The sequence below is a fragment of the Patagioenas fasciata genome, chromosome 14 (assembly GCF_037038585.1).
Source record: "Patagioenas fasciata isolate bPatFas1 chromosome 14, bPatFas1.hap1, whole genome shotgun sequence".
NCBI lineage: Eukaryota > Metazoa > Chordata > Aves > Columbiformes > Columbidae > Patagioenas > Patagioenas fasciata.
The window spans coordinates 1,896,677-1,921,859 of record NC_092533.1 but is presented as its reverse complement, the minus strand read 5'-3'; the positions used below and the strand labels follow the sequence as shown (position 1 = coordinate 1,921,859).

The 25,183-nt window shown below is 58.9% G+C and overlaps 1 protein-coding gene across 1 annotated transcript; it reads left to right on the top strand.

Moving 5' to 3' along the window:
• The first annotated feature begins 6,175 nt into the window (after nt 1-6,175).
• Nucleotides 6,176-22,275, top strand: ARHGEF37 (Rho guanine nucleotide exchange factor 37). Its single transcript, XM_065849406.2, has 13 exons — nt 6,176-6,398; nt 8,579-8,796; nt 9,214-9,337; nt 9,703-9,850; nt 10,670-10,869; nt 11,421-11,551; nt 12,073-12,177; nt 14,160-14,270; nt 15,396-15,725; nt 16,643-16,771; nt 17,124-17,319; nt 17,745-17,917; nt 18,313-22,275. The coding sequence occupies exons 2-13, from the start codon at nt 8,593-8,595 to the stop codon at nt 18,520-18,522; spliced, it is 2,061 nt and encodes a 686-aa protein (XP_065705478.1). The 5' UTR covers nt 6,176-6,398; nt 8,579-8,592; the 3' UTR covers nt 18,523-22,275.
• The last annotated feature ends 2,908 nt before the right edge of the window (nt 22,276-25,183 follow it).

Sequence of the window (25,183 nt, the reverse complement as noted above, 5' to 3'; positions counted from 1 at the left end):
GGAAGGTGTCCAGGCTGGTGGCTCTCCACCATCATGGCCCAGGGAGGAGACCTGCAGGTGGGGCATGGGCTGGTGAGTCAAGGCAGGTGGAAGAACCGGAGATGGCATCTCGTCTACACACATTAATAATGGAGACATCCCTCTGACGCTGCCTGCTGGAGGGAAGGAGGTGAAGTAATGGCTGCTGACGCACAGGGGAGCTCTGCTTTCAGCCGAAGAGATTGATGGGAAGAGCACACCCAGCCAGGCGCTGCCGCGTTGGCAGCAAGGACCAGTGTCCAGAGCCAGGATAACCCGACAGGTATGGGGGCTGAGTGGTACAAGTGGTGTCCAGGCTGACCACGAGTCTCTCCCTCAGCTGCCAGACCTCAGTGCCACCAGCACATGGGACTTTTGACCATTGTTTTAGATTCCAGGTTATTAGCTGCTGGGTTTTTTCCACAGCAGACTCCTCCCCAGTAAAACACCCTCCTTGTGAAAGATGTGAGGAGGTGGGTAGAAGAGGACACACGGGCAACACCATGAGCTGGTCCTGAGCTTTGCAGCTGCTGCTGGGGCTCCAGGGACCCCTGGACCCTTTGTTCCACCTCAGCCTCTTTTCACCTCTTCTGGGTTTGTTTGACCACTTCTCTCTGTCCTCTCAGCCTTGGCATGGGACAGCCCCACGAGCACTGTCCTGCCAGGGGTGTGCAGTCAGACCTTAACCAAGGCCAGGCAAGTGCCCACCCTCAGCTCTCAGCAGCTTCCAGTTGAGATGCCTGGTTCTCCCCTACCTGGTCGTTTATCTGCTCACAAAATGAAGGGGCAGCCCAGGCATTAGGCTGCTCCCCTGAAAGGGCTCTTGGCCATGGGCTCCCCCAGCCCATTGCACAAAGCTCGAAGGCTGCCCACCCCTGCCCTCCTTGCTGGCAGTGCATGGAGCTGGTGGCCTACTGCAAGGTCTTTGCTTCAGGTGTCCTTTCTGTGCTGTGAGATACAGCACATCAGCTGAGATTCATGGGCTGGGTTTCTGCCATCAGCAGTGAAACAAGCCCAGGATGATCCCTCTCAAGGGGCAGCTTTTAGGCTTGCCTGTGGTGGAGACACAAGCCCCGGCACTCCCAGTTGCATCAATGGAACAAGAGGTGGAGAGCTTGCACAGAGAAGGGCTTGGCAGCTTCAAAGGGCTGCTCTTTCCTCCCTCCCACTCTTTGTTTTGAACAAGAGAAGTCAGCTCCTGCAACATCTCCCACGCACACAGCAGCTATTGCGGTGACTCCGGAACAACCGCTCTTGCAGGAATTTGCCTGGAGGAGCAGGTGCTGATGGGAGTCTGGGGGCACCTGCACCGAAAGGAGGTGAATCTCGAGGGGATGCACCGCTGCTTATCTTCTCGCGCCCTCACCTTGCACAGGAGAGCAACTGCACCCAGGGTGGGGTGCCGGGGTGCCTGGGTACGTGGGTGGCCTGGGGTAAAAGTGTGGGGTGCTGCTGAGAAGAGGCAGTGGTCGCGTGGAGCTCCGGCTCTGCGGGTGGGCGGCTGCGATGACTCGGCTGGAGCAGAAGCTGTGCAAAGCCAGGCAGGGAGAAGATGTTGGTTTGATCAGTGACAATGACTAATCAGCAGAAACCACCAGAATTTTCTAAACGCTTCTTTACCTGTCTCATGTCTCATTACCTTCTCGCTCCAGGCAGAAGGTGCTAGATGCAACAGCACACGTGCCCTGTGGGATGCTCTGGGCATAGCACTGTTCCTGGCACTGCTGTGGGATGGGGTGTCAGTGGCCCCAGCTGGGGCTGGGCTCCCTTGGAGACATTCATCCCTCCTCCCAGAGCTGCGAGGTCCTACAGACACCCCCGTCCATTCCTGGCAGCCCTGCTCACATGCGCATGGACCACACACACCTCTGCATGCTGCTTGGCCATGGCTTTCCAGGGCAGGGACAGGGACTAAATCCTGCTCACAGGTCTGGAGGCATCAGTCCCCAGGAAGGGCCTGGCATCCATGTCCTTGATGGGCAGGGACGGGAGAGCTTGCAGATCACAGCCCTTACAAAACAACCTCTTTGCTAAGTGAGTATCTGTGCTCTGCAGGAAACTGTTATCCTTCACCAGCAAGAAAAGCAGCCACCAGCATCCTTGCATGAATGGGAGGAAGAAAAGATAAAATATCAGTACTGCTTGGCTGGTTGGGCAGGAGGTGACAGCAGGCTCTGGTCCCAGGAGAGCAGGCACTGTTGGCTGGGCAGAAAAGCAGATACCTCAGCACTCAGTGCCCTCAAACCGGTGTCTGGCTTTCTTCTCGAGCTGTCCTCACCATCAGCTGGCCCAGCTGATAACAGGGACATGGGACAGATGGGTGAAAGGCCCCAAGTCACCAGCCCTGGGAGAGAGATGGAGATCGTGGGGTAAGACAAGTAATGCGAGGCAGCAGGGACTTGGTGCGGAGAGGGAAGGACCACAGAGGCTGGTGGACACGGTGCTTCAAGCACTAAAATGTGGATACAGGAGACCTGAGCTGCTGTAGCCTCAGAGGCTGAGGGGGGCTGAAGCCTCCTCCACAAGCAGATCTGCCTCAGGCCCATAAATAATCCTCTTAGGAAAAAAAAAAAAGTCTGACTGTTAATTTATTCCACTTGGATCAAATTCTATCTGCTTATTTTTAGGCTGTGCTCTGCCTCGTGGTGCAGGCAGTGCCCCCCAGCCATGAGGCTGGAGCCTGCGACTCCTTCCAGACCGCTGGAGCTCACACAATTTCTACCTGCTCAGGAGCAGGACCCCAGCGCAGCCCTGGCCAAGTAGGTGGATGGGATTACCCCAAGCAGCTACTCCTTCCCTCCCACAGGTCATTCAAGCACAGGTTATGTCAGCTGGGAAGGGAAGAAGAAAGCAACTAAATGTGTGTTTTTTTCAGGAGGTGGTTTTCCTGATGGCCAGCTCAGCAGAATGAAGACCTTTCATTTCCTGGGCTTTTTCCTCCTTTTCCCAGGACCTTAGCTTGCGCCCCTCTGCTTTGCGCAGCCTGCACAAGTGATGGTGTTGGAGGCAAAGTCCACTCCTGGGCCTGCGGTGTGGGAGGAAGTTTTGCGATTAGGGCACACCTGCAAGCACATTCTCCAGCCGCTGTTTTTTTCCCCGTGTTTTCATTTCCACCATGAATGGCTGATAGCGGCATGTGGTAACAAAGTCCTTTCAAGACAGGAAAGAAATCTTAAGAACAGTAATAATGGAAAAAATTAAACAGCGGAAATGTAACTTTCCTGTGCAAACCTGCTGCTTGGAGAGGAACCCCCGCCTGCTGTTATTAGGCAGAGCCTGCACCGTCGTCCTTTCCATGGCTGGAAGTTGCGTTTGTTTTCTGAGCAAGCCCTGTCCAACTCAAAGCTTATCTGGTGTGTTCCCAGAGAGCCCCCTGATGGCTTTAGGTTTCATCTGAACAGTCTGAGCTTTAACGCTTTGAATGGCTGGGAAAAACCCTGTCAACAGCAAAAGGCTTTCCAGGAGCCATCAGGAATTAAGGATGAGATGAAGCGGGGGCAATAACCACCTTCTTGGCCAAGATGGTACCTTCTCCCCCAATGGCTGCATACACGCTGTGTTCCTGCCGGCAGCCTCCCTCCCTGCAAACCTGCCTCCCTCTTCCTGATGCTTTTACTGCAATGCCTATTTTGAGCTGGAGCCCAGCACCATCATGCAGGTGTTCCTTCAGCTTCCAGACGGGGCCTGTGGTCATCACACAAGGAGTGTCACACGGGCACCTCATCCCACCAGCAGCTTGGGGTTGTTGTTTTCTTAAACACTGCCAGAAAAGAGCTGGCAGAGCACCCCTGCTGTGGCTGGGTGGTGCCGTGGAGGTGGCTCACCCTTGCTCTATGAGAAGCATCCCGTAAAAACAGTTTGTAGATGAGGTTGCACAAACCTGGCTCTGTGGCATAAGGCAGTCCTGCCACCCTGCCACCCTCCACAGAGGCTGCAGGGCCCCATGTGTGGTCCCATGTGTGGTCCCATGTGTGGTCCCATGTGCGGTCCCATGTGTGGTCTCACACGCTGCCAGGTTTTGCATTGGCAGGGTGGGAGCACTGGCTGCCCATGAAGCTACACTACCACTGATGCCAGGGGTGCCAGGGGACAGCCCACTGTGCTGGGACCCTTTAGTTTGGCTCAACCTGAGCACAACACCTCACCCTGGAACACAAACAATTGTGCTTGACCAGACGGCGCCTATTTGCTTTTCCTTTGTAACTAGAGCTGGGCCAGGGCAGCCAGCTTGCTCTCACACCTCCCTGAGAAGCCCCAGAGTGGTGACAGTGCTGTGACACTGCTCCCCATCCCTGAGCCATCTGGGCAAGCCAAGTAGAGCCGCAGCAGCCCTGGGGCTGGACAGGAGGAGCATGGGGCTGGTGGCATGGCAGGAAAGAAAACGCTTGCACAGGGGGAAGAAGGCATCGGCTGCTCTCCGCAGCGCTCAACGGTGAGGCCATCCTGCAAGGAACTCACTGGAGCCAGGTTAACCTGCACCTGAAAAAACAGGCTGGAATGGGAAATAAGCCCTAGGAAACACCCACAGCGTGAGCTGGCCAGGGTGGAGCAGGTGGCCACGGATGCCGCCCCACTGTGCTGGCCCTGGTGGGGCAAGGACACTGTCCAAGAGGGGAGTGCCACCCTGCTGGGACTCCCTCAGCAGCCACAGGACTGGTGTGATCAGCCACGGGATGCTGATAGGAGCAAAGCGGTGGTGATGAATCTCAAGGGGTGATGGCTTTGTTGGATGCAGCAGTAAGAGCGCCTGTCCAAGGATGGAGATGGGGACCTCCTGACACCCCTGTGATGGCAGCCCAAAGGCCACCTGGCCACTTCAGAAAGCGCCCAGGCGAGCACTGAATCCCTGCTGCCCCCTGCAAGTGAGAAAGGACATCTGTGTCCTCAGGGCCACAGCCAGGTAAAGCTCTCTCTGCACAGCCATTTGTGGGTCTGTCCCTAAACCTGTATGGTGTGGGCCAACCTGGGAACCATTCTCATGGGGTGGCTTTACCCTGGCCACCCAGCCAGCCAGGGGACACTGCTGTATGTTGGCTTCTCCCCTACAGACCTGCCTGGGTGTTAGTGCTTCTACCTCTTCCCATCCCTGGCTCCTCCTGCCACGTTGCTGCCCAGCTTATCCATCCAGTGTTTGTCCTGGCCCACGGGGAGGTTTGGCTCTGGACACAGGTGCCACCTATGACCTGCATGAGTCACCAGAGACTCGGTCATTTTTAATGTGACACTTTTTGGACATGTTGGTTCAGCCTGGAAAAAAACAGATGTCACCACGTCCTCCCTGCAGCCAGTCTGGGGACCAGCTCCCAGCTGCGGGAGCTGGCAGCACATCAGCCTCTCTCTTCTCAATAGCTTATTTATGAGGATGCAAACACCTCATGAGCAAAAAAAAACAACTTCACACCAAATAGCCACTAGTTCCCAATGGCCAAATTCGTGCAACCACTTCCTCAGTTATGCAATATATTTTTGTTTCTGTTTGCTCTGAACCCTTTTCCGTAGCTCAGCAGCTGGGGAGCGATTGCAGAGCTGAGGGGCATGTGCCTGCAGGACAGTGCGGGGGGAAGCCTCTGCAGCCATGGATGGGCTGTGGGAGCGCCAGGGCACCAGCCGGGCTCCCCTAGCTAATGCTGACGCAGCAACACGCTGGAGCTGTAGCAAGGCCATAAAAAGACATAGATAACTTGTCCCTGTTTATTTACAACTGGAGCGCACTGGTGCATCCCCTGCTCCCCACCCGGAGCTGCTGTCCGGCGCAGGCTCCCAGGACGCCAGGGGGCTGCGCTGTCCCGCGGTTTGAGGGTGGACAAGGAGAAAAGGGGGGAGGACTGCGGCTGCGATGCCAGGGGCTAATACAGAGCCAGGTACGGCGCCTGGGGACCAGCTGCTTTTGCAGATGAGACCCCCCCTCCGCGCCGCCGCCTCCGCTGCAGCCGCACTGCCGGCGCTGTTCGCCGCTGCCTCCCGGCAGGTTCGGCGGCGGAGGCGGCGCGCACCCGCTGCCAGCCCGGCTGCCTGCCCGGGCCGCCTGCCCGCCCCCGCCGCGGCCGGGCGTGCGCAGGGAGCGCGGCGCTGCTCATCTGACCGGCGCCGCCGCCGCGGCCCCGCCACCGAGCGCTGCGGCCCCGCCACCGCCACCCCGCCACCGAGCGCTGCGGCCCCGCCACCGAGCCCCGCGGCGGGCGGGATGGCGGGGCCCGAGCTGAGCGGCAGCAGGTGCGTGGGTGCCTCCAGCACGTGCCGTGGGCCGGCCTGTCCTGCCCACGCCGGCCGTGCCACCCCGGCTGCGGCGCTGCGGGTTGATCATTAACTCCCCGCAGGCTGAGGGAGAGCGACCGCAGCCGGACGCGGCTCCCCGGCGCCAGCCGCTGCCTCCTCCGCAGGTAAGAGCCGGGGCTCGGGGAGCTGCTTCGGGGCGTGGAGGTGGCGGCGGGGCCGGAGCAGCGTGAGGAGCAAGGGGGTGGCAAAACGGCTGTACCAGAGCCTGTCCCTCGGGGTGCAGGGGGGGCCCTGGGGACCTGGAGCCGGCGCTGCCGCAGCATGCCAGGGACCCCACGGCATCCCCTGCCTGCGGGTCTCTGAGTGCGGGGTTGGGGACGCTGCCTTACAGACAGGGATGCTGAGAGTCACCGAGGCAGCAATGACATGTCGAAGGCAGGCAGCTGCCCGAGAGGACAGCTGGGAAGTGAAACCCACTCCAGCGCTGACCAGAAATGCTTCTTTTCGGTTTTGCACAGTTCCCTTGTTCCTCTGGTATTTCAGGAGGTGGGGGGTGGACTGGGCACAAAAAGGTTTCCCCAGCTTGGGGACAATGCCCCAAAGCAGCTGCATGCTCTGGGGGATGCTGGCACGGGGACCAGTGACTCCTCAGTGCCTGCATACCCCCAAGCTGCAGGGCATCTCTCCAGGGCTCAGGGGCTGTCTCAGATCGCAGCTCTCCACCTGCCTCCGCTGCAACCCTTCCTCTGAGCAAGGATTTTGCTTTCGCTCCAGGCAGAGGATGCTGAGCTTGTCCAACAGCCCTTGGTGGGCATCCTTCTACCTGGACACTTCAGAAGCACCCAAGGGGGTGCAGGAAAGTGTCCTCTACTCCCCATGTCCTGTAGCAGCCAATGCCATGCCACAGGCAGGGGTAGGAGCCAAATTCACAGAGGGCAGGGATGACAGCTGGCAGGGTAACGTGCCCCTGCAAGGCAGGCAGAGGTCCCATACCTCCTCACAGGCATTTGCTTGCTGTGCCAAGCCCAGTTCTCCACCAGTGCAGCAGTGGGCATGTGCCAGGCGGGGACACTCACCCTGCCTGGTGCTCACAACCGCATCACCTGCTTGTTAGCTGGACCCTCCCCCAGTGGAGGCTCAGGCTGTCCTGTCAGCCACTGTCCCTGCTCTCACTGCAGGTGCCCAGGGCTGCAGCGCCTGACGTGTCACGGTCCAGCTGATGGTCAGGCACAGAGGGTGGCACTGGCTCGGCGGGCAGTGGAGGGCAGATGCAGAACTGCCGTCCCTGTGCTACTGCTTGTGCCATCTCACTTTTATCCTGCCAAGCCACCTCCGCTCTGCCATTGCTCGTCACCTCCTCTGCAGGCTCCGCGGGCAGGCTGCCTGGCAGCATTCCTTTGCCCTGGCCAGGCTCTGGATTTGGCCGAGCTGTGCACTGCGCTGGCGTGGGCTGTGCCCCATCTCTCTCTCAAGGCCTCTGCCTGGGACTGAGCACTATCTGTGATGCTTTGGGAGCTGCTCCATCCTCCTCAGCATCAGTTAGAGCAGATGATGTTCCATGAGAAGCAAATGGCACGGATCAGCATCCTTCTCAGCATCAGTCAGAGCAGATGCTGTTCCCCGAGAAGGAAACTGCATGAATCAGCTCCAATTTTTCATGGTCTCCACAGGTGGAGAGAAGAGGGGAGCGGGCTGTGCTAGGCAGGGCACAGGCTTTGCACACCAGGCGTTGCAAGTGCCTCTGACAGAGACACCTGCAGCTTTGCCCACTTCTCTCCCCTATCACTGTTACTTTTAAACCAGCTTTCCCTGCCACAGAAATGCCTCTTGTTCACACACTGCAAAAAAAAAACAACAGTCTTTGTACTTTGAATAGGACTCTTGAACACGAGGCAACGTGCCAGGCACTGACAGCCAAGGCAGGGAGGGAACAGCCAGCCCTGGCAGCACGGAGCGGTGGCAGCAAACCCTGCTGTGCCCTCAGGGAGCAGCCTCCGTGCAGTCCCAGTGCTGCCGGGCCCCTGCCTGCAGCTGGGCTCCCCTCGCCTGCACCCTGGATCTCCCCATGATCTCTGGACTTTAAGCACGTGTGTTTGTCAAGTCCCTACCTGCCACAAATGGGTGTCTGCCTTCCGCTGCCAGCCCGCTCCTGGCTTGCAGCACTTTATGGCTTTGGAGTGTCATCTATGCCTTGTTTGTAAATTCAGATGGCTGGAGTGTCCCTGGGGATGTGCTGTGGGCCACCCCCAGCACATGGTGGAACATGGCCATGGAGCTGGGTTGAGCACCAGTCCCAGGGCTGCCCTTGCCACAGCCTGTCCCTAACCCCTGCCACCGCCTGCAGAGTGTCACACGGAGATGGCGAGCGCCGGCGGGGCAGAGCCTGGTGCTGAGGATGCAGCCGAGACTGCAGAGGAGATCTACGACGATGTGATGCCCTGCGACAAGATGGAGCTGAGCCAGCGGCTGGCTGTGGAGGAGCTCATCACCACGGAGGCCAGCTACGTCCACAACATCCAGCTCTGCGTGTCGGACATCCGGGCACACCTCCAGAAGAAGCAGGTGAGAGGGGGTATGTGCCCCCCACCCAGGGGCTGAGGATCATAGGGTGAATCTGTTGAGATGTGAGGTGTCCAGATCACCACAGGGAGGTCAGCACATGTTCACCTTCCACCTTCCTGGTCTCCCATAATCATCCAAGGTCTTGGGTTGGATGGACGTTGGGTCTGACCCAGTACAGCCATCCTACAGCTTTAAACCTGCACCTGCAGCACAAAAAGGCCTCATTGCCCTGCACAGGAGCACAGCCAGGTCTCAGCATCCTCCGTGCCCCCTGAAACAGAGCATCGCTCCAACTCCTTGGGTGTCACATGGGCAGCTGGAAGGACACAAATGCTCAGGAGGGGGAATGCATCCAGACCACATGATCCACTTGTCTGATGTATCTGGCTTACCCTGGGGCATCTTTGTTCCCTTCAGCTGCCCGATCTTGACCTGGAAGGACTCTTCTCTAACACTGACGACATCCTCCATGTCTCCAAACGGTTCCTGAAGGGTCTAGAGGCCACGGCCACCCAGGAGGACGAGCAGCTGCTCTGCATCAGTAAGTGCTGCAGCACCGAGAGCTGACCCGCGCCCACCGCTGCCTTTGCTGGTGCTGGCAGTGCCACTGCCTGGTGCTGTGCTTGGGTGCAGCCCCCAGCCCCCCTGCCCTGGCACCTCCTGCACCCCCTGGGCTGCGGGAAGCGCTGCTGCCCACACATCACTGCCCACAGCCACCCAGAGGGGTAAGGCAGAAAGTGAGGGGGGCAGCATCAGGCTCAGCTTAGCGGAGATGCCCGGGGTGCTGAGCACATTTGGCTGGCTCTGCTCTGACAGCTTGAACCTTCCAGGCTGGGGAGAAACCTCTGGCTTTCCCTGAGGCCATAGGAAAGGACCATCCTTTCCAGCCTGGCTCTCCTTCCCCAGGTGCTCTGTTCCAGGAATTCAAGGAGGAGATGGAGACCGTCTACAAGATCTACTGCGCCAGCTACGAGCATGCCCTGCTGCTGGTGGAGAGCTACCGCAAAGACCCCAGGCTGCAGGAGGAGATCTTGGAGACCCTGAATGCAACAGTGTAGGTACCTGCTGCTGAGGCCACCAACTCTCTCTCCCTGTTTTACCTACTGGCCTCTCCTTTCTCCTCTCTGGACAAGCTGCCTGTGCAGGTCCATGCCACCAGGTGGAGTGTAATGTCATAGCCATCACCCTTGTGATATTGCCTGGTATAGCCCCTGGCAGCCTGTCCTATATCGTTGGGACCACTTACCAAAGTGGCACTACAGGTTGGTGGTCTTTTATGGTGGACCCCAAAACAAGGGATGCAGTGGCACCCACAGCTCCTGCCTGCTCCCCAGCCCACAAGGCTGTGCTCATGGAGGGCGCATGTTCTCCAGCTTGACCAGAGAAATGGGCTGGCCCTGGGGGACCTGCCGAACCCATCCTGAACTACCACGGGGATCACAAACACTGTCAGAGCCTGGGGAAGCAGTGCCTTGCGTGAGAGCAGAGGGGGAGTCCTGCCTGTGCTTTACCCACACCCTCCCTGCCCCGTGCCCCCAGAACAAGCACTGATCTCGTCCCTCCAAACGGGACAAGCACAGCACTGTTCTGGGCAGCAAGGCGCCTGCCTGGGGCTGGCACTGCCTTCGGGGCTGGTGAGGACAGCCTCCCCCTGCCAGCGCTCTGGGGGGGTGGCCCTGCAGCTGGCAGGGAGCGGGGGATCGCAGCCAGAAACCCCGCACAGCTGCTTGGCACAGCTTAGTGTGGGTCCGAGGCAGCAATGCTCCGCTGCAGCTGGCGAGGCGCTGCTTTCTCCCCAGAATGCTCGCACAGAAGCTGGGGGAGCAGCAGGGCAGCCCTCCGCTCTGACCTCTGCAATCCTCATCTCCACCAGGCCTCACACGGGTGCATCGGACCTCAGCTTCTTCCTGGTGATGCCGGTGCAGAGAGTCACCAAATACCCGCTGCTGCTGGGGAAGATCCTGGAGAACACCCCCCCCAGCGCCAGCGCCTACCCGGCCCTGCAGGCAGCCGTCCGCGCCATGGCCCAGGTCAACGCCAACATCAACGAGTACAAACGGCGCAGAGAAGTAGGTGAGTGGGCAGAGTGCATGGCGCGGGCAGGGGACACGGTGCAGGCAGGGACACCACATCTGAGAAGCCCCATCCTGACCCCAGTCATCTCCTCTTGGTGTTGCGCTAATTCCCACTTAAATCAGTTCAAAGCTCTCCTGCCCTCCACCCGTCCCGCCTGGTGGAGCCGCAGCCTGGTGCAGGCAGCTGCCGGCACTGCTCTGGTCCTGCAATTGCCACTCTGGGCAAGACCCAAAGGCTGCAGGAACAGGGCGGCATGGGGGGCTGAGCACAAAACCAGCCTGTCTGCATTCCTGGAACCGGGGAGGAACAGTCCTGCCCTTGGGATAGGAGAAACCAGGCTCCCCACAAACGGGAGCTCGCTTTTCATTTTGGTTTTCGCAGTACTTTCCCCTGGGGCTGCCCGTCTTTGATGTGGGTTGTGCTTATCCTGTTAATCACAACTTGTCAGCTCCAGACCTCAGTGCTGCTCAGGCTGCTGAGGATGCTGCCCTGAAGTTTCCTCTTCTGATCTTTTTTCCTCCCACCCTGTGTGCCCCCACCTGAGCCAGCAACCAAATACAACAGGGCCGAGCACCTGACGCTGCGGGACCGCCTTGCCCGCCTCAACACACACTCCATCGCCAAGAAGACCACGCGGCTGAGCCGGCTCTTCATGCACGAGGCCGGCATCGTGGCCAAGGTGGGCAGCCTGCACCCTACCACCTCTCCTTGGGCCATTTCTGGGGCTTTCCACTGCCTCCCAAGACACCTTGCCAGTGCGATGGGGTGAGCAGAGCTGAGGTGGCCAATGCTGACACCCAGTGGCCCCGGCTGTCACAGGAGCCACAGTCCCATTTTTGAGCAGCTTGAGGGTGGCTCCCAGTCCCCAACCCAAGGACCAGCGGGGTGGGAGGGATGCAGGTACACACCTCACTCCCTGCCTCAGAACACCTCAGGGGAGTGCTTTGACCCCCAAGGGATTCCCAGGATCCTCAGGCACCCCAGTGACACAAAAGACCTGCAGGCATCCCAAGCACCTTAGATCTTGGTCCTTTTCAGATTCCTGGAGCCTCTCAGGGTCCCCCCAGCCTGTCCCAGAACTGTGAGCTTGAGGCAGGGGCCTGGCTGATTTTTGCATTAGCACCCAGTGAGGGGCATCAGCCCTGCCCAAGGCAGCGCCTGCCCCCCCGTGCTGGGGATAAGCTGCCCCTTGCCTTGCAGACAGAGGACAGAGAGTACGACGACCTGGAGGAGAAGTTCCAGTGTGTGGTGTCCAGCGTGGCCATGCTGAAGGATAACGTGGCATCCTACCTGGGCCATTTAGAGGTAAAGTTGCAGGGGGTTTCCCCCCTCCAGGCCTCAGGACCTGTTTCTTGGGGCTGCAGAATACTCGCAAGCCCTATGAAAACCAGTGTCAGCTGGGGATATTGAGTGACTTGCATCCCTCGGCTAAATATGTTGTGCCAGGAGCTTGCACAATATCCAAGGATTACTCAGGGCCAGCAGAGTTTAGAACAAAGTCAAAGCTTCATTGACACAGTCTGAGCTGGGTGTCATTTGAGATTAATCAGTCCTTAAAGTGATCATTATTTCAAGGCACTAAATAGCTGAGAGGGCTAAGTGTTGTTCAGTCTGGGAATACTTGCATAACAAGTATAAGGCAGAAGTGTTTCCAAATCAGGAAAACAAGACACTTCCCTTCTGAGATGACCCAGCTGAGTATGGGCTGTGATTGTCTCATGGAAATCCCTTGGGGCATCGGAGGGAAATGAAAGTATGAGCAATGGCAAAACTTGAATTCTCCAGACACTGTGCTGTCAGGAAAGTCTCAGGAAATGTCAGAGGGTTCAGAAAGCAGCAATTCAAGGTCTGGAAAGACCCTGTCATGAAGATATTGACAAGAGCTCCCCGTATAGGATTGGAAAGGAGTACAAGGGGACAGAAAGGCTCCCTGTAGCCCGAAGAGTGGGTCGGATAGAATTAGAATAGAACACATAAGGATGGCAGTCTGTGTGAGATTACGGCATCATGAGTGGGAACAGGGTATGACCGGTCCTTGGGACAGTGGGTGCTCCTGGGTACCCACCTGGCACTGCACCTTGGTGAGCTGCATCTCCATATGCCAGCTTCTCGGCTGCAGCCAGGACACCCAGCACTTGCAAATAGGCTGGGCAGCCCAGATAATCAGCGGTGACTGGGAGTCATGCTGGGGCTTGGCTGCAGAGGAGCTGCTGGTGGGGAAGGTGGGGCTGCACACATGCCCTGGCTCCCTCCCTCTACAAGCTTCTCAAAAACATCCTGAGGAGCTGTTGAAGACACATCCTCATAGGGCAGGGATGGCCTGGCCTCTCTTCGTGCTGGCTGGGAGTTCCCTCTTGTGCTTGTCTGTACCAGTGGCCCCACCACAAGGAGACGCAAATCTCGGTGCATACAAGATCATCAGAGCCACCTCTGCTTGTGTAAGAGCCCCTGTAGGCTTGAGGAAGAGCACACAGGTCTCAGAGCTGCCACCTTCTGCTCAAAGGGTCAACCCCTTTTCCCTTTTATATTTCCATCTCCAGCCCCTGCTGTGACGAGGAGGACTACAAAGCAGAGGTCTCCTAAATTTGACCACAGGCAAAAAAGCAGGATTTAGGACAGAGATCAGGTCACTCAGAGGGGCCCATGGAATCCATGGTTGATGAGCATCACACAGAATCTGCTGCTGCTCCAGGACTGATGGCGGAAACCAAGCCCAGGAGGAGCAGGGGCCGGGCTGCCCTTGGCACCAGCAGCAGGCTGGGGCTCTGGGAGCTCAGTGCTCCCTTCTTGGACCTAGAGCCTGTGGGTCAAAAATCTGCCTCTAGATAGAAGGAGGCTGCTGCTCGTGGAGTGAATGTTAGAGCAAAGCCTCTCAAAACAGGAGGTCTTCACCCAAACCATCCCTAGCTGCTTTCCTTTCCCACCAGTCTCACTCTCCATGCAGAGGCGATGGGGGGAAGATTTTGCACACAAATACAAGAAACCCCACGTAGCTACTAGAGAACAAAACCCAAGTCAGAGCACCAGGCAACATCAAGCTGGGGCAGGAATGCTTTTGAAAGCTGCTGCATGACCCCTGCACAAGGGGGAGGTTTGTTAACACCTCAGTGAGCTCCCTGACTTGCAGACAAGCGTAGCCCAGAGCATTAGTCCCACTGGGCTACCAGCAGAGAACACTCAGGCTGGGACACTGGTACGTCCTTAGGAACACAGGGATAGGTTCCTGATGGGTTAGTTAGTGTTGGGCAGCTTCCGCAGGTCAGGTCTGATGCCTTTCTCCCTTTCAGGCATTCCTGTTGTCCGCCCCACACAAGCGTGATCTGCAGATCGACGAGGGACCTGCCCAGCAGTACTGCCACTTAGCAGAACACCTCCATTGCACCGTTTTCCCAGAGTTTGTGAGTGCTTCTTCCTTGTGTATCTTCTTCAGGGCCACAGCCAAGCGTTGCTCTCACACCTTCTGCCAGGGTACAGTGGGGCTGGCTCCAAGGCAGGGCAGCCAAGAGCTGCCAGGACCCCAGGGCAGGCAGCATCCTCACCAACAGACACAGTCCCTGGGGCGTGAAGGGACAGGTAACAGGGTCCATCAGTAGTCCCAGGCACACGAGGTGAAGAACAAGCTCCTGGGCTGGAGGTGAACTGCAGTTTCCCCTGAGGGGTCTGCCCATGAGCTAAGCTACCAAGATCCACCCAGAAGACAAAGGCAGAAACCAGCTCACCCACAGCAATGCTCAGACAGCAGCTGAACTCCCTTAAATGAGTGTGGGCAGAGGCTCCAGGTGAGGCTCGTTTGGGCCATTAAAGACTACTCGTGCCTTCAGGGCCCTGGCATGTTCATGGCCAGCTATGCAAGCTACTGCAGAGCAAAGGATGGGGGAAACCAGACATACTCTTCATTTGACTCACACAAGATGTTTGCTACCAACCTCAGCCCATCCCACTCACACTGTGCAGACATCCCTACTCACCACTGGGAGCCCAAGAGCCCCCCATCTGTCTCCTTCCACCACCTTTGTTTGGTTCTCCAGGATTCTCTCTTGGGTGGCGGCTGCCACTGTGAACACAGTCAAGGAGGTTTGCCAAGCAGTGAGGATTGTGACAGGGCAGCCTGAACCCCACACCTGGATGCCGGTATCCCCAGGGAGTGCCAGCACAGGGAGGGAGGGTAGCTACATGGGATAACCATGCAGACCCAAGGCTGAGGGTCTCCATCAAACCAAGACAGTACAGTCTGCATGGGACAGTCACTGCAGCCCATGGGACCCTGCACATGAGGGTCCTACCTAATCATTTTCAAGGAGCACAAGTTTCGAATCGTGGCACGCATGACTGCTCTCTATAGGGGTTTGCTTTGGTTGGCATCCCATGTGCCTTCAGGGAAGGATGCCCGAGATGTTCCCCACTCCACACAAGCTCTTCAACAGGTCCCCAAGCCTTTTCTCTTGGGTAAGACAGTGCCCCGTGCAGACTTCTGGCTCTGTCTGGGGGGCTCACATGGAGATCTGGGTTCTCTCACCCCACAGAAGCGGCGGCTGGACAGGCTGGTCTGGCAGCCCCTCTGCAGCCTCTCAGACATGCTGGTGGGGCCACAGCAGCTGGTCAAGAAGCGCCTGGACAAGCTCTTGGACTACGAGGAGATCCAGGAGCGGAAGAGTGAGACAGGCAGCGTGACATATGATGAGGAGGCAGCCATGAACACCTACCTCGCCATTAACGCCCTGCTGGTGGCCGAGCTCCCAAAGTTCAACCAGGTGGCTCTGCAGCTCCTGGGGCAGATCCTGTGCTCCCTCAGTGCCCTGCAACGAGACTTGGCTGCGCAGGTCCTGCACCGGGCAGAAAAGGAGCTGGAGCAGGTGAGAGGGACCCCATGGCATGTGTGCCCAAACCGGTGCATGTGGAGAGCCTTTTCAGGCTTGGGACATCACTCAGATATCAGGGCACTGAAGGTTTGCTGTAGTCCAAGCCCACCCTTGCAGCCACACAGCTCTCTGTCTAGAATCTGTGAGTGATCTCTCCTCCCTTTTGGCTGGATAAAGCCAAATCTTGTTGTTTTCACTGCCGGGAGCATTTCTGCTCTCTCTTTGAGGACACCACTGATAATTTATTGATGTGGTGGCTGAGAGATCAGTGTTAACGCTGGCTCTGTGCTGGGAAGGCAAGGAGGAGAAAGACAGCTCCTGGCTTGAGGAATGAGCATCCCTCAAACCTCCATCCACCGGGAGATATCTCCCAGGATTTCTCACTGCACAGCACATTCTGAGCCTGATGTTTGCAAACATGGTGGGTCAGGCCAGTCCAGAGCCCGGGGGTGGAACACAGCCCTGGCCTGACCCATGACCAAGACGGGAACAAGATTCAGCCATGTGGAGGCCTCCTCTTGTACACACCCAGGCATGATGGTGGATTCCCCTTGCTCAGCCTGGGATGCCTATGCTGCGGACATCTATCCCAGCACTACATCCACCTGTCTCGTTTCGGTTGGGTGGGATGGTGGGCTTGGGGCAGGACAGTGGAACACAGAGGCTGCTGCAGTGGGCTGGGCACTGCCCAAGTGCCCCACGTCTGGCTGCCCTGCCCAAGGCAGGCGGCTCAAAGCCAGAGAGCAGCAGCTCTTCTTGCCAAAGGGAACCACATCTTAGATCCTGAGATCAGAGATGGGCCTGGGGAGGGGAAGAGCCATGGGTAGGGTCAAAAGAAAAGGAGCAGGAAGAAAAGAGGTGAGGAAGGAAGAGAACAGACCTCATCGCTAAAGGTTCATCTGTCTTCACAGCTGCCTCATGGCCATGTTCCTCTGCCCAGTTTCTGGAAGATGGTGGACGATACCTTGCAGCAGTCCAGCACTCAGCTCCGTAGCTTCTGCCAGACGTTTGAGACGGTGACGCCGAGCCCTGTGACACAGGTATGAGCTGGGGAGGGGGTGTCTCAGGCCAGCTGGATGAAGAGGTCAGTCTGTGGCTTCTCAGAGCAGAACGTTCCTTTGTGAGGGAAGCTGGCACAGGGGATTGCCGCAGTATTTCCCCAAAGCCCCTGGCAGCAGCTGGCTGGGAATAACCAGGGGTGAAACAGTCTCAGCTCTTCTGGGTCTGGACACTGGTCTCCAAACCGTGAAGTAGAGCAGATAATGTGAGGAAGTTTCTCCTCTAACCTCTCATTGGGATGTGATCCTGGAGGAAGGAGAGCACATGTACATGGAGGGGCTCATTGTCCTGACTGTCTCATCGACTGCTCCTGTGTCTCTTGCTCCCCACCAGCCCCTGAACCCTGCTGAGGAGCGGAAGGTCCTTTCCCTTGTGAGCAAGCATGGCCCAGACAAACTCTACCAAGTGACGAGCAACATCAGCGGCAGCAAAGACTTGGACCTGACCTTGCAAAGGGGACAGATTGTAGCTCTGCTGCAGAGCGTGGACACTAAGGGGAACACGAGCAGATGGCTGGTGGATGCTGGAGGTACTGTGAGCGTCTCTCCCCTCCTTGGCACCAGGGTCAGAAAACAAACCCGAACCACTCCTCATCCTGGATGAACAGTGAGCCCTCGCCTCCTGGGTCCTCCCTTCCATGGTTTGCTCAGCCCAAACCCCCTCTGCTTTGGCAGCTGCACCCATAGCCATTAGCTGTAGAGTTGAGGTTTGTCCATGAGGGAGCACTCGTGGCTCATCATGGCTGGGAAAGGAGAATCCCATCCACACTGAAATGTCTTAAACCCCCTTTTTGGGAGGTTTTGCTGCTGAGTATTCCCTAGTGATGGACCAGTTCAAACATTGCTGCTGTGCCATGCCAGGCAACAGCCACGTTGTTATTCCTCTCTCCTCTAACCAGTCCTACATGTGCCAGGCAGTGGTGCCCCACGACCTGTGTGTGTGCATGTCCTCCAGGTCCCCGAGGGTTTGTGCCTGCTAGCAAACTCCAGCCCTATTGCCCCGTACAAAGCCAGCAGCCTGGGATGCAGATGCCAGCCCCGGAGAGCAGCACAGAGAGAAGGCGACATTCATATGCGGTACCTGAAGCTCCCAGGCCCCAGGTGGCCACCTTCAGCCCAGCTTTCCAGGTGAGAGTGGGAGACGCTCCTCAGGGCAATTCCTAGCAACCCCATGAGCTCCATTCTAGTCCCCGTGTGTCCAGCTTGTGGGAGGGAAGGCAGACCTGCTTTTCCAGTGCACATGGGGTCATACATGTGTAGCCATGTGCCTAGCAGGGGACTGTCACAGCCCCTACTGAGTGTCTGTGAGGCTGGTGTCTGCCTTGCTGGGACCTGGGGTGCACAGAACAAGAGAACTGTGCTTGGTGGGGTCCCCAGTGTCCCTGCATTGATGGCAGTACTGTGCTGCCCTCTTGGATACAACCTCCGTGTCCCCTCTAGGTCCTACCCTGCCATGTATGTCCTTCCCCTTTGACTCTCACATCCAGCAAGGGCTTCATCCCTCCCTCCCTTGCCTTTTGCAGGTGGTCGCTGGCTTCTCCTTCGCAGCCCGGAGTCCGCGGGAGGTGAGCCTGCAGGCAGGGCAGCCCGTGGTGGTGCTGGAGCCTCACGACAAGAAGGGGAGCAAAGAATGGAGCCTGGTGGAGGTGAACGGCCAGAGGGGCTACGTGCCCTCCAGCTACCTGGTGACCGTCCCTGTGCAGGAGCCCATGGGCTGGAGCTTGCCTGTGTGAGCACAGCCAGGAGCACCCAAGAGTACAGGCTTCATCCGATGAGAGCTGTCTGCGTGGCGACCAAGGATGCACCACAGAAGATGCTGGAGGGGGCACACATGGTGTCCCTGGGCTGGGGAGGCAATGGGAAACAGGTAGCAGAATATGGCCCAGGGAACGTGCGTGCGAGGGATGGCAGTCAGGAGGCACGTTTAGCTGCATAGGCATGAGGGTGCTGTGTCCCGTATGTGGTTGTTTGAAGGAAAGGAGGATGAGGGAGTGAGGGCAGGTGCCTGCAGTTTTCCAGGTATTTGCTGGAATCCATGTCAGTGACAAAAGTGTCCCTAGGGATCATGAGACAGCATTGTCCCCAGGTCGGTCAGGACCAAGCTGCAAAGAGTGCAGCGCTGCAGAGGGTGTCTTCAGCCAGGCATGGAGTATGTTAGGTTTGTGGCTGGACACTGTGGTCCTGAGGGTCTCTTCCAACCAAAATAATTCTGTGATTCTACGATCTGGGGCTCTTGGGAGGCAGCTCTCAGGGAAATCACTGATTTGAGTGCAGAGATGGAGGCAGAGCAGCCCCAGGGACACGGCTGCCTTCTCCTCACTGGGTTGTCATGCCTGCCTGGGTGTCCACGCTGTTGTACTATTGCCATCCCTTTGGCAGCACAGCCCTCACCTCCTGCCGAAGGGCATGGCAATGCCAGCAGGTGCCCAGCCACGCCGGCAGCAATGGGAGGAGCGCTCCTGGCCTCAGTTTTCCCCGCAGCACCGTGGTGCTGATGCTACAGACCCCTTTGAGAGGCCCCTTGAGCCCTGGTGACGAGGAGCGCTCTGGGCACCCACCAATGCTATTTCGTGTGACTCTTGCGCTTATATTATAATGTATTATAGGATCTCGCTGCCCACGCACCCTCCCCGTGGGCATCCACCCTCCCCGTGGGCATCCACCCTCCCCGTGGGCATCCCCCCATAGCGCGGGCCCGTGACAGCGCGGCCGCCAGGGGGCAGAGCCGCCCCGCCCGGCGCGCCTCGACGGCGGCACTGGGAGCGCTGGGAGCGCTGGAAGCACAGGTTTTGGGGCGCTGCCGGGCTGCCGAGGGCTCTCGCTGCTGTGCTGGAGTGTGCGTGTCCTTGGCCGGCGTGGGGACAGCCCGAGGGGACAGGGCTGGTGGTGCCAAAGGCGAGCTGGGCACCGCTCCCCTCCCAGCTGGTGCTGTGCGGGACTGGGGCCAGCGGACGGGACACCCTGACTCACACCTCTAGCGGTTTGACAAGTGTGTGATCTCTAGAAGCACAGGCTCTGTGGAAGAGGTTTGGAAGAACCAACCTGGGTTGGTCAGTCTCTGACCTAAGGCCTGGTCTGGGGATGGAGGCAGCGCTGCCTCCCACCACTGCGTGAGGTGTCACTGTTCTGTGCCTCGCTTTCCCCATGGCTTGCTGTGATGCTGTGCCGGACGCTGCTCTGCTTTCACTGTGCACCCCACACATGGGTCCAGGTGCTTGGTTTGGGGCAGAGCTGCCTCCTTTGTACCTCCAGGGTCCTGGGGCTTTGTCTGTGGGGAACCTGGGGTGGCTTGGTACCCCTGCCCAGATGCCATTGAAAGCCCCAAGCAAATGGTCAACCACGCAAAACCTGGGATGGGACAGCAGTGCTGGAGCTGGAGACACTGCCTGGGGATGCTCCCAGCCTGGGAAAACCTGATGTGCTCCTGGGAACGGGAAAGCAGCTGGCGGGGGGATGAGGCTGCTGTGCAGGGGTTGTTTCTGAGGTTTGCCCACCCAGCCCTGGCCCCGCAGCAGCAGGTCTCACAACTCCAGCTCGCTGCTAATGGCTCCTCAGGATTTTTCCATTCCTAATCAAATCACATCAGGTTGGACTTCCCTCCGGGGTCACCTTCCTGCCAGCTCGGCGGGGCGCAGATGCAATCAGCCCCGCGCCAGCGCAGGAGTCAGCAGCTCACACAGGTCCCGCTCCACAGCCCACAGGTGCCCAGGACCCTTTGGAGGGTGGAAGGTGCCAGCAGGACAAGGAGCACTGAGAAACTGCTGCTGCCTGTGCCCTGATCTACCAGTTGGAAGGAGACCTGGGACAGGACTTGGTATCAGCTCCTCTTTGATACAGGAGCTCTGTGTTCTGTCTGCAGCCGGCATGGAGGGGTCCAGGTTGTTGCCAAGTGTCCTAGACCCCTGCTGCCTCTCCTGAGTCCCTGCTCTACCCATAAAATGTCCATCTGTAATAACAGCACTTGTCAGGGCATGAGGAGCAAGGTGGAAACAGCCCATGCACAGCCCACCAGGAGATGTGCGTGAGCCACACACCAGTGCTCTGCAGGAGGTGGCAGCTCAGTGGGGACACACTGCCGGTGTCAGGTACCACATGGTGCTGAGCCAGTCAGCACCAGAGCCCTGCCCAGCGGCACTGGAACCGGCACCCTGCCTGCCCCTCAGGACATGGCCTCGTACTTGGCTGCAGGACACGGGGCACCAACATCACCCACTACTCCCATAATGTCACCCAAACTTGTTGCACCCACTGCTGCCCTGAGCCCGCAAGTGCCTCATCAGAGTCACCAGAGGGTACGGGGCTCTTCCAGCCTAAACACGAGGGGGAATAAAGGGCACAAGTGTGCCTTTAAATAGCCCAGCAAGGACAGGCTCTCCCAGGAGGAATGCTTTGGCCAGCCCGGTGGAACATGCTTGTGGCTGGGGACAGCGGGGGGCAGCAGGCAGGTCAGGTCAAGGTTAGGCATTGCCCCGGCCGGGTGCCGCTGTGCCATGGCTTGGGACCGCAGGAGCAGAGCCGAGCAAGGGGGAGGGAAGTGCGTGCCAGGCTGGGGTCTTGCCATGCCAGGGCTGATGTGCATGGTGGCAGCAGAGACAGGCAGGCGCTACTGCCTGCAACCTGCCTGCCGACCTGCGAGGGTTTGGCACCGGCACAGCCTGGCTGCTGGAGCAGCCTGCCAGGCAGCTCGGGTTGTCCAGGAGCGGCTGCTGCACTCCTGTCCAGGCTGATTCATATCCTGGACGTGCAGGCATTTGGATAGCGTCCACCCGTGGGGTTTGACAGCATGCAGCTGCACCCCCAAGGTGCAGGGACAGCTGGAGAGCAGGATAGCAGCAGCTCAGACTCTGCTCTTCCCCAGTGTGGGGGCTGTACCAGTCCCTGGGGATGTGGCATTGACTGCGGGGAGGGTGGGGACCCCCAAAATACACCTCCAGATGGAGGCATCTGGATGGCGGGGATGGTGGCTGCATGTGAAGGTGTCAATGTCTTTGCCGGGTGTGCTGGGGCACACAGGTGTCAGTGAGGTGCAGCTGCCAAACTGGGGCTCATCCCCTCCCCATAGGTGCAGCAGGGCTGCAGGGGGCAGGGGAGGAGGGGAGCGGGGGGACCCAGCAGGGGCAGGGCGGCTGCCCTGGGCTGAGGGGCACAGCCAGCCCGAGTGCAGCTGTGTCTGCAGGAATGATGCTCGAATTCACAGTGCCAGGCTGAGCTGGCTCCCAGCAGAGCCAGCCTGCAGATGCGATGTTCCCAGGCACCTGTGTGGGAGCAGGGTAGCCCATGAGAATCAGCCCTGGCAGCGCACCCTGGCCCTCCTTGCCGTGCCGCTAGCCATCGTCAGCATGGTGCTGCGTGGCCCGAGGGAGGGCTGAGTCCCACAGAGCAGGAGGAGCAGGAATGAAGGCACAAGCAGCAGCGCTCGCTCCAGGCTCGTGCAGCCGGCACCTGAATTGTCTAATAAAGTGTGAAATTGCTTTCATGCTCTGCTACCTTTGCTGAGATGGACCATCATTACGGCCCCCCCCTTCCCAGCTGGCAGCCGGCTGCTGCCGATGTCCCCGCTGTCACGGTGCCGCCAGATGAGCGCCCGGCTGGAGCTGTGCCTGGTGCAGCCACGCGGGACCACTGTGCCGGGGGCTGCCGTGTGGTACCCGCCATCCGGGGATGAGCAGCCCCCCCTCCTCAGTCCTTCCAGTGTGCCCATCCCATGTAAAAGCACAAGCTGCTGTGGGTGCATCACGCTGGATGGGGGTAGATCTCTGCCACAGGGCTCTGCAGACATTCTTCCTTCCCAGCATCAGATATCCTGGGGGTGCAGCGGTCACCTTGAGTCTGAGTCCTGCCCTGGGGCTGTGCTGCTGCCAAAGCTCTGCGCTTTCCCGGGAAGGGCTGGTGGGGAGGTGCCCATCAGATACAGCCCACAAGGAGACAGGGCTGCACCAGCAGTGCCAGGAGACACATCAGACCCTCGCTCGGGTGGCACGGGGCTCCCACCTCGGCAGGGACAGAGGGGTAGCCTGGCCCCCCCGTGCCAGAGGGTGACTAATTGCTCCTGAACCACCTGGATGTGCACAGACACCATTCTCCAGTCTTAATAACGGCAATCAATCATCCTGCTCCTGCTGTGGGCAGGGGTTGTGGAAGGCTTTCCAGGGCTGGGGAGCCAGCAGGGCTGGGGAGGGGACTGTGGTGCCAGCGGGGGGAATGGTCCTGGGAGGGTGGTGGCTTTCCTCCTACACTACCCCAGGAGGGCAATCCATGCCCAGGTGCACCCTGCATGGGGACGTGCCAGCTCCTCCATGCTGCCACCGTGCTGGTGTGCCTGGGTCTATGCAAACTGTGATTTTGGGGGGAAGATGGGGCCAGCTGGGAGCCCAGGCTGTGCATGGGGCACAAAGTGCTCCCTGTCCTGGAGGATCCCACAGATTCCAGTGCTAAAGGGCTGGACACGAGTGCCAGGGAACTGCTGAGTGGGGCCCAGGGAACTGCTGAGTGGGGCCCAGGAAAAAGATGTGTGTCTGGGATTTCTGCAGGGATTGAGATACTTTGCCCCAGAGAAATGGTGCCACATTTTTCCAGCCACTGATAAAGTTAAACCCTTGATCTGGTTAAAGGTTTAGCCCACAAGGCAAACCTGGATAGGACAGCAACGCTGTTAGCGCTGCCGACTTGGTGATACTTGCCCAGGGAGAGAGAGTTCAGCCTGCTGCCCTCCCGCTGCGGCTCAGTCCCGCTGTCAGAGCGCATCCTGCAGCCAGACCCCGCGTCCCGGGCTGTGTCCAGGTCCTGCGTGGGGCATGGAGCTGGAGCATCCCCAGGCACTGCGCTGGGGCCAGGCGCGGGGCTGGCACATGGCATGGGATGGGACTGTCCCACCGGGAGCTGCTCTTTCTCCAAAGCAATCTTATAGCCTGCAACCCCTGCCACCTGCCAAAGGTGCCAAAGGGTGCAGCTCTGCCCCATGCCACCAGTCAGGGGGAGGCTTCACGCCACTGGGAAGCCAGCCTGGCCCTGACGTGACATGAGTCAGCTGGAGTGGCCGGGCAGCGCTCCCCACCGTGAGCAGCTCAGCCTGCTTGTCAGCCCCACACCTCACGCCCCTGCCCGCCATGCCCTGGGGGTCCCTGGGCTCAGAGCCCCTGAGCTGGCTGTCCCGAGGAGATGCGCCCTCTCCCTTGGGGCTCCCTTGGCCCCGTGCCACGTGAGGCTTCATCCACCTGCCAGCAAAAGGCAATTCCTGCAGGTTCATCCTGTCCCCAAGGTCACTCTGCTGGCTGGAGAGCACCCTGGGGCTTTCCAGAGGAATTAAGGAGGGAGCATGGTGGAGAGGGGGTGCAGAGCACCCTCCTGCCTCCTGGCTGGCTCCTGTGACAGCCATTCCCTCTGCCCAGCCTGGCAAAGGGGACACACACCCATGGCCACAGCTCTCCTCCTGCAGCCCCACGCCTGCATGGCAGCACTTGGGACTGCAAAGGCTTCCCAAACACATCCTTGCAAAGGCATCCCACGTAAAAACCTTGGTCAGACCTCAGGCTGCTGGTGACCCTCAGGCTGCAAAGGCAGCGCCGCCTTGAGCCCCACAGGGGCTCTGGACTCCATCTCTGCTCCCCTCAGTGTGGGTGAGCAGATGGGCACTGCCATTGTCCCCTGCCACAGCCGGAGCTCACAGTACCTCCAGCATCCACCAGCCATCTGCTCATGTTCCCCTTGTGAGCAAGCATGGCCCAAACAAGCTTTACCAACTGACAAGCAACATCAATGGCAGCATAGACTTGGACCTGACCTTGCAAAGGGGACAGGCTGTAGCTCTGCTGCAAAGTGTGGACACACAACTGGCCCTTCTCCTGAGCCAGAACGCTGCAGCCGCAGCCCCTCTCCCTGCAGCTCCGGGCCTGGGTACCCCTTGTTATACAAAGAGGGCTAAAGGTGATGTTGGGTCCCAGACAGCCTGGCCTTGTGGTCTGCAAGCACCACGGCTCGGTGTTCTCAGCTGGCTCCTGGCTCAGCTGGCTGCTCTCTGCATGCACAGCCCCACGGGGGCACGTGCTGTGGTGCTGGGGAGACCCCCAAGGCAGCTTTTTATTGGAGCAAAGTCAGTCAGTGCAGGTGGGAGGTGGGGATGGAGAAGCTCAGGTGAGCATGGAAGGGAAGTGTCACCGGCTGCAGGCAGGGAGAGGGCAGAGCAGTCTGCCATGCCACCGGGGGACAGCACATTCCTCTTCTGCCACAGGCCCCTTCAAAGAGGCCACCAATTCAGCATCCAACCATCTCAAAGCCATCTCCTCGCATCAGGCATTGGAGGCAGAAAGGCTGCCTAATTCCCACCTCACCTCCCTGCTGCCCAGAGCCATCCCATCTGCTAGAGAAAACCAGGTGCTGGGAGCAGCCGGGCGAGCG

What these genes read in the sequence shown, in the direction of transcription:
- ARHGEF37 (XM_065849406.2), top strand. Translation starts at nt 8,593, where the DNA reads ATGGCGAGCGCCGGCGGGGCAGAGCCTGGTGCTGAGGATGCAGCCGAG. An exon ending in AGGCCGGCATCGTGGCCAAG is followed by an intron (nt 11,552 to 12,072) that starts GTGGGCAGCCTG and finishes CTTGCCTTGCAG; the next exon opens with ACAGAGGACAGAGAGTACGA. An exon ending in CGCCGAGCCCTGTGACACAG is followed by an intron (nt 16,772 to 17,123) that starts GTATGAGCTGGG and finishes GCTCCCCACCAG; the next exon opens with CCCCTGAACCCTGCTGAGGA.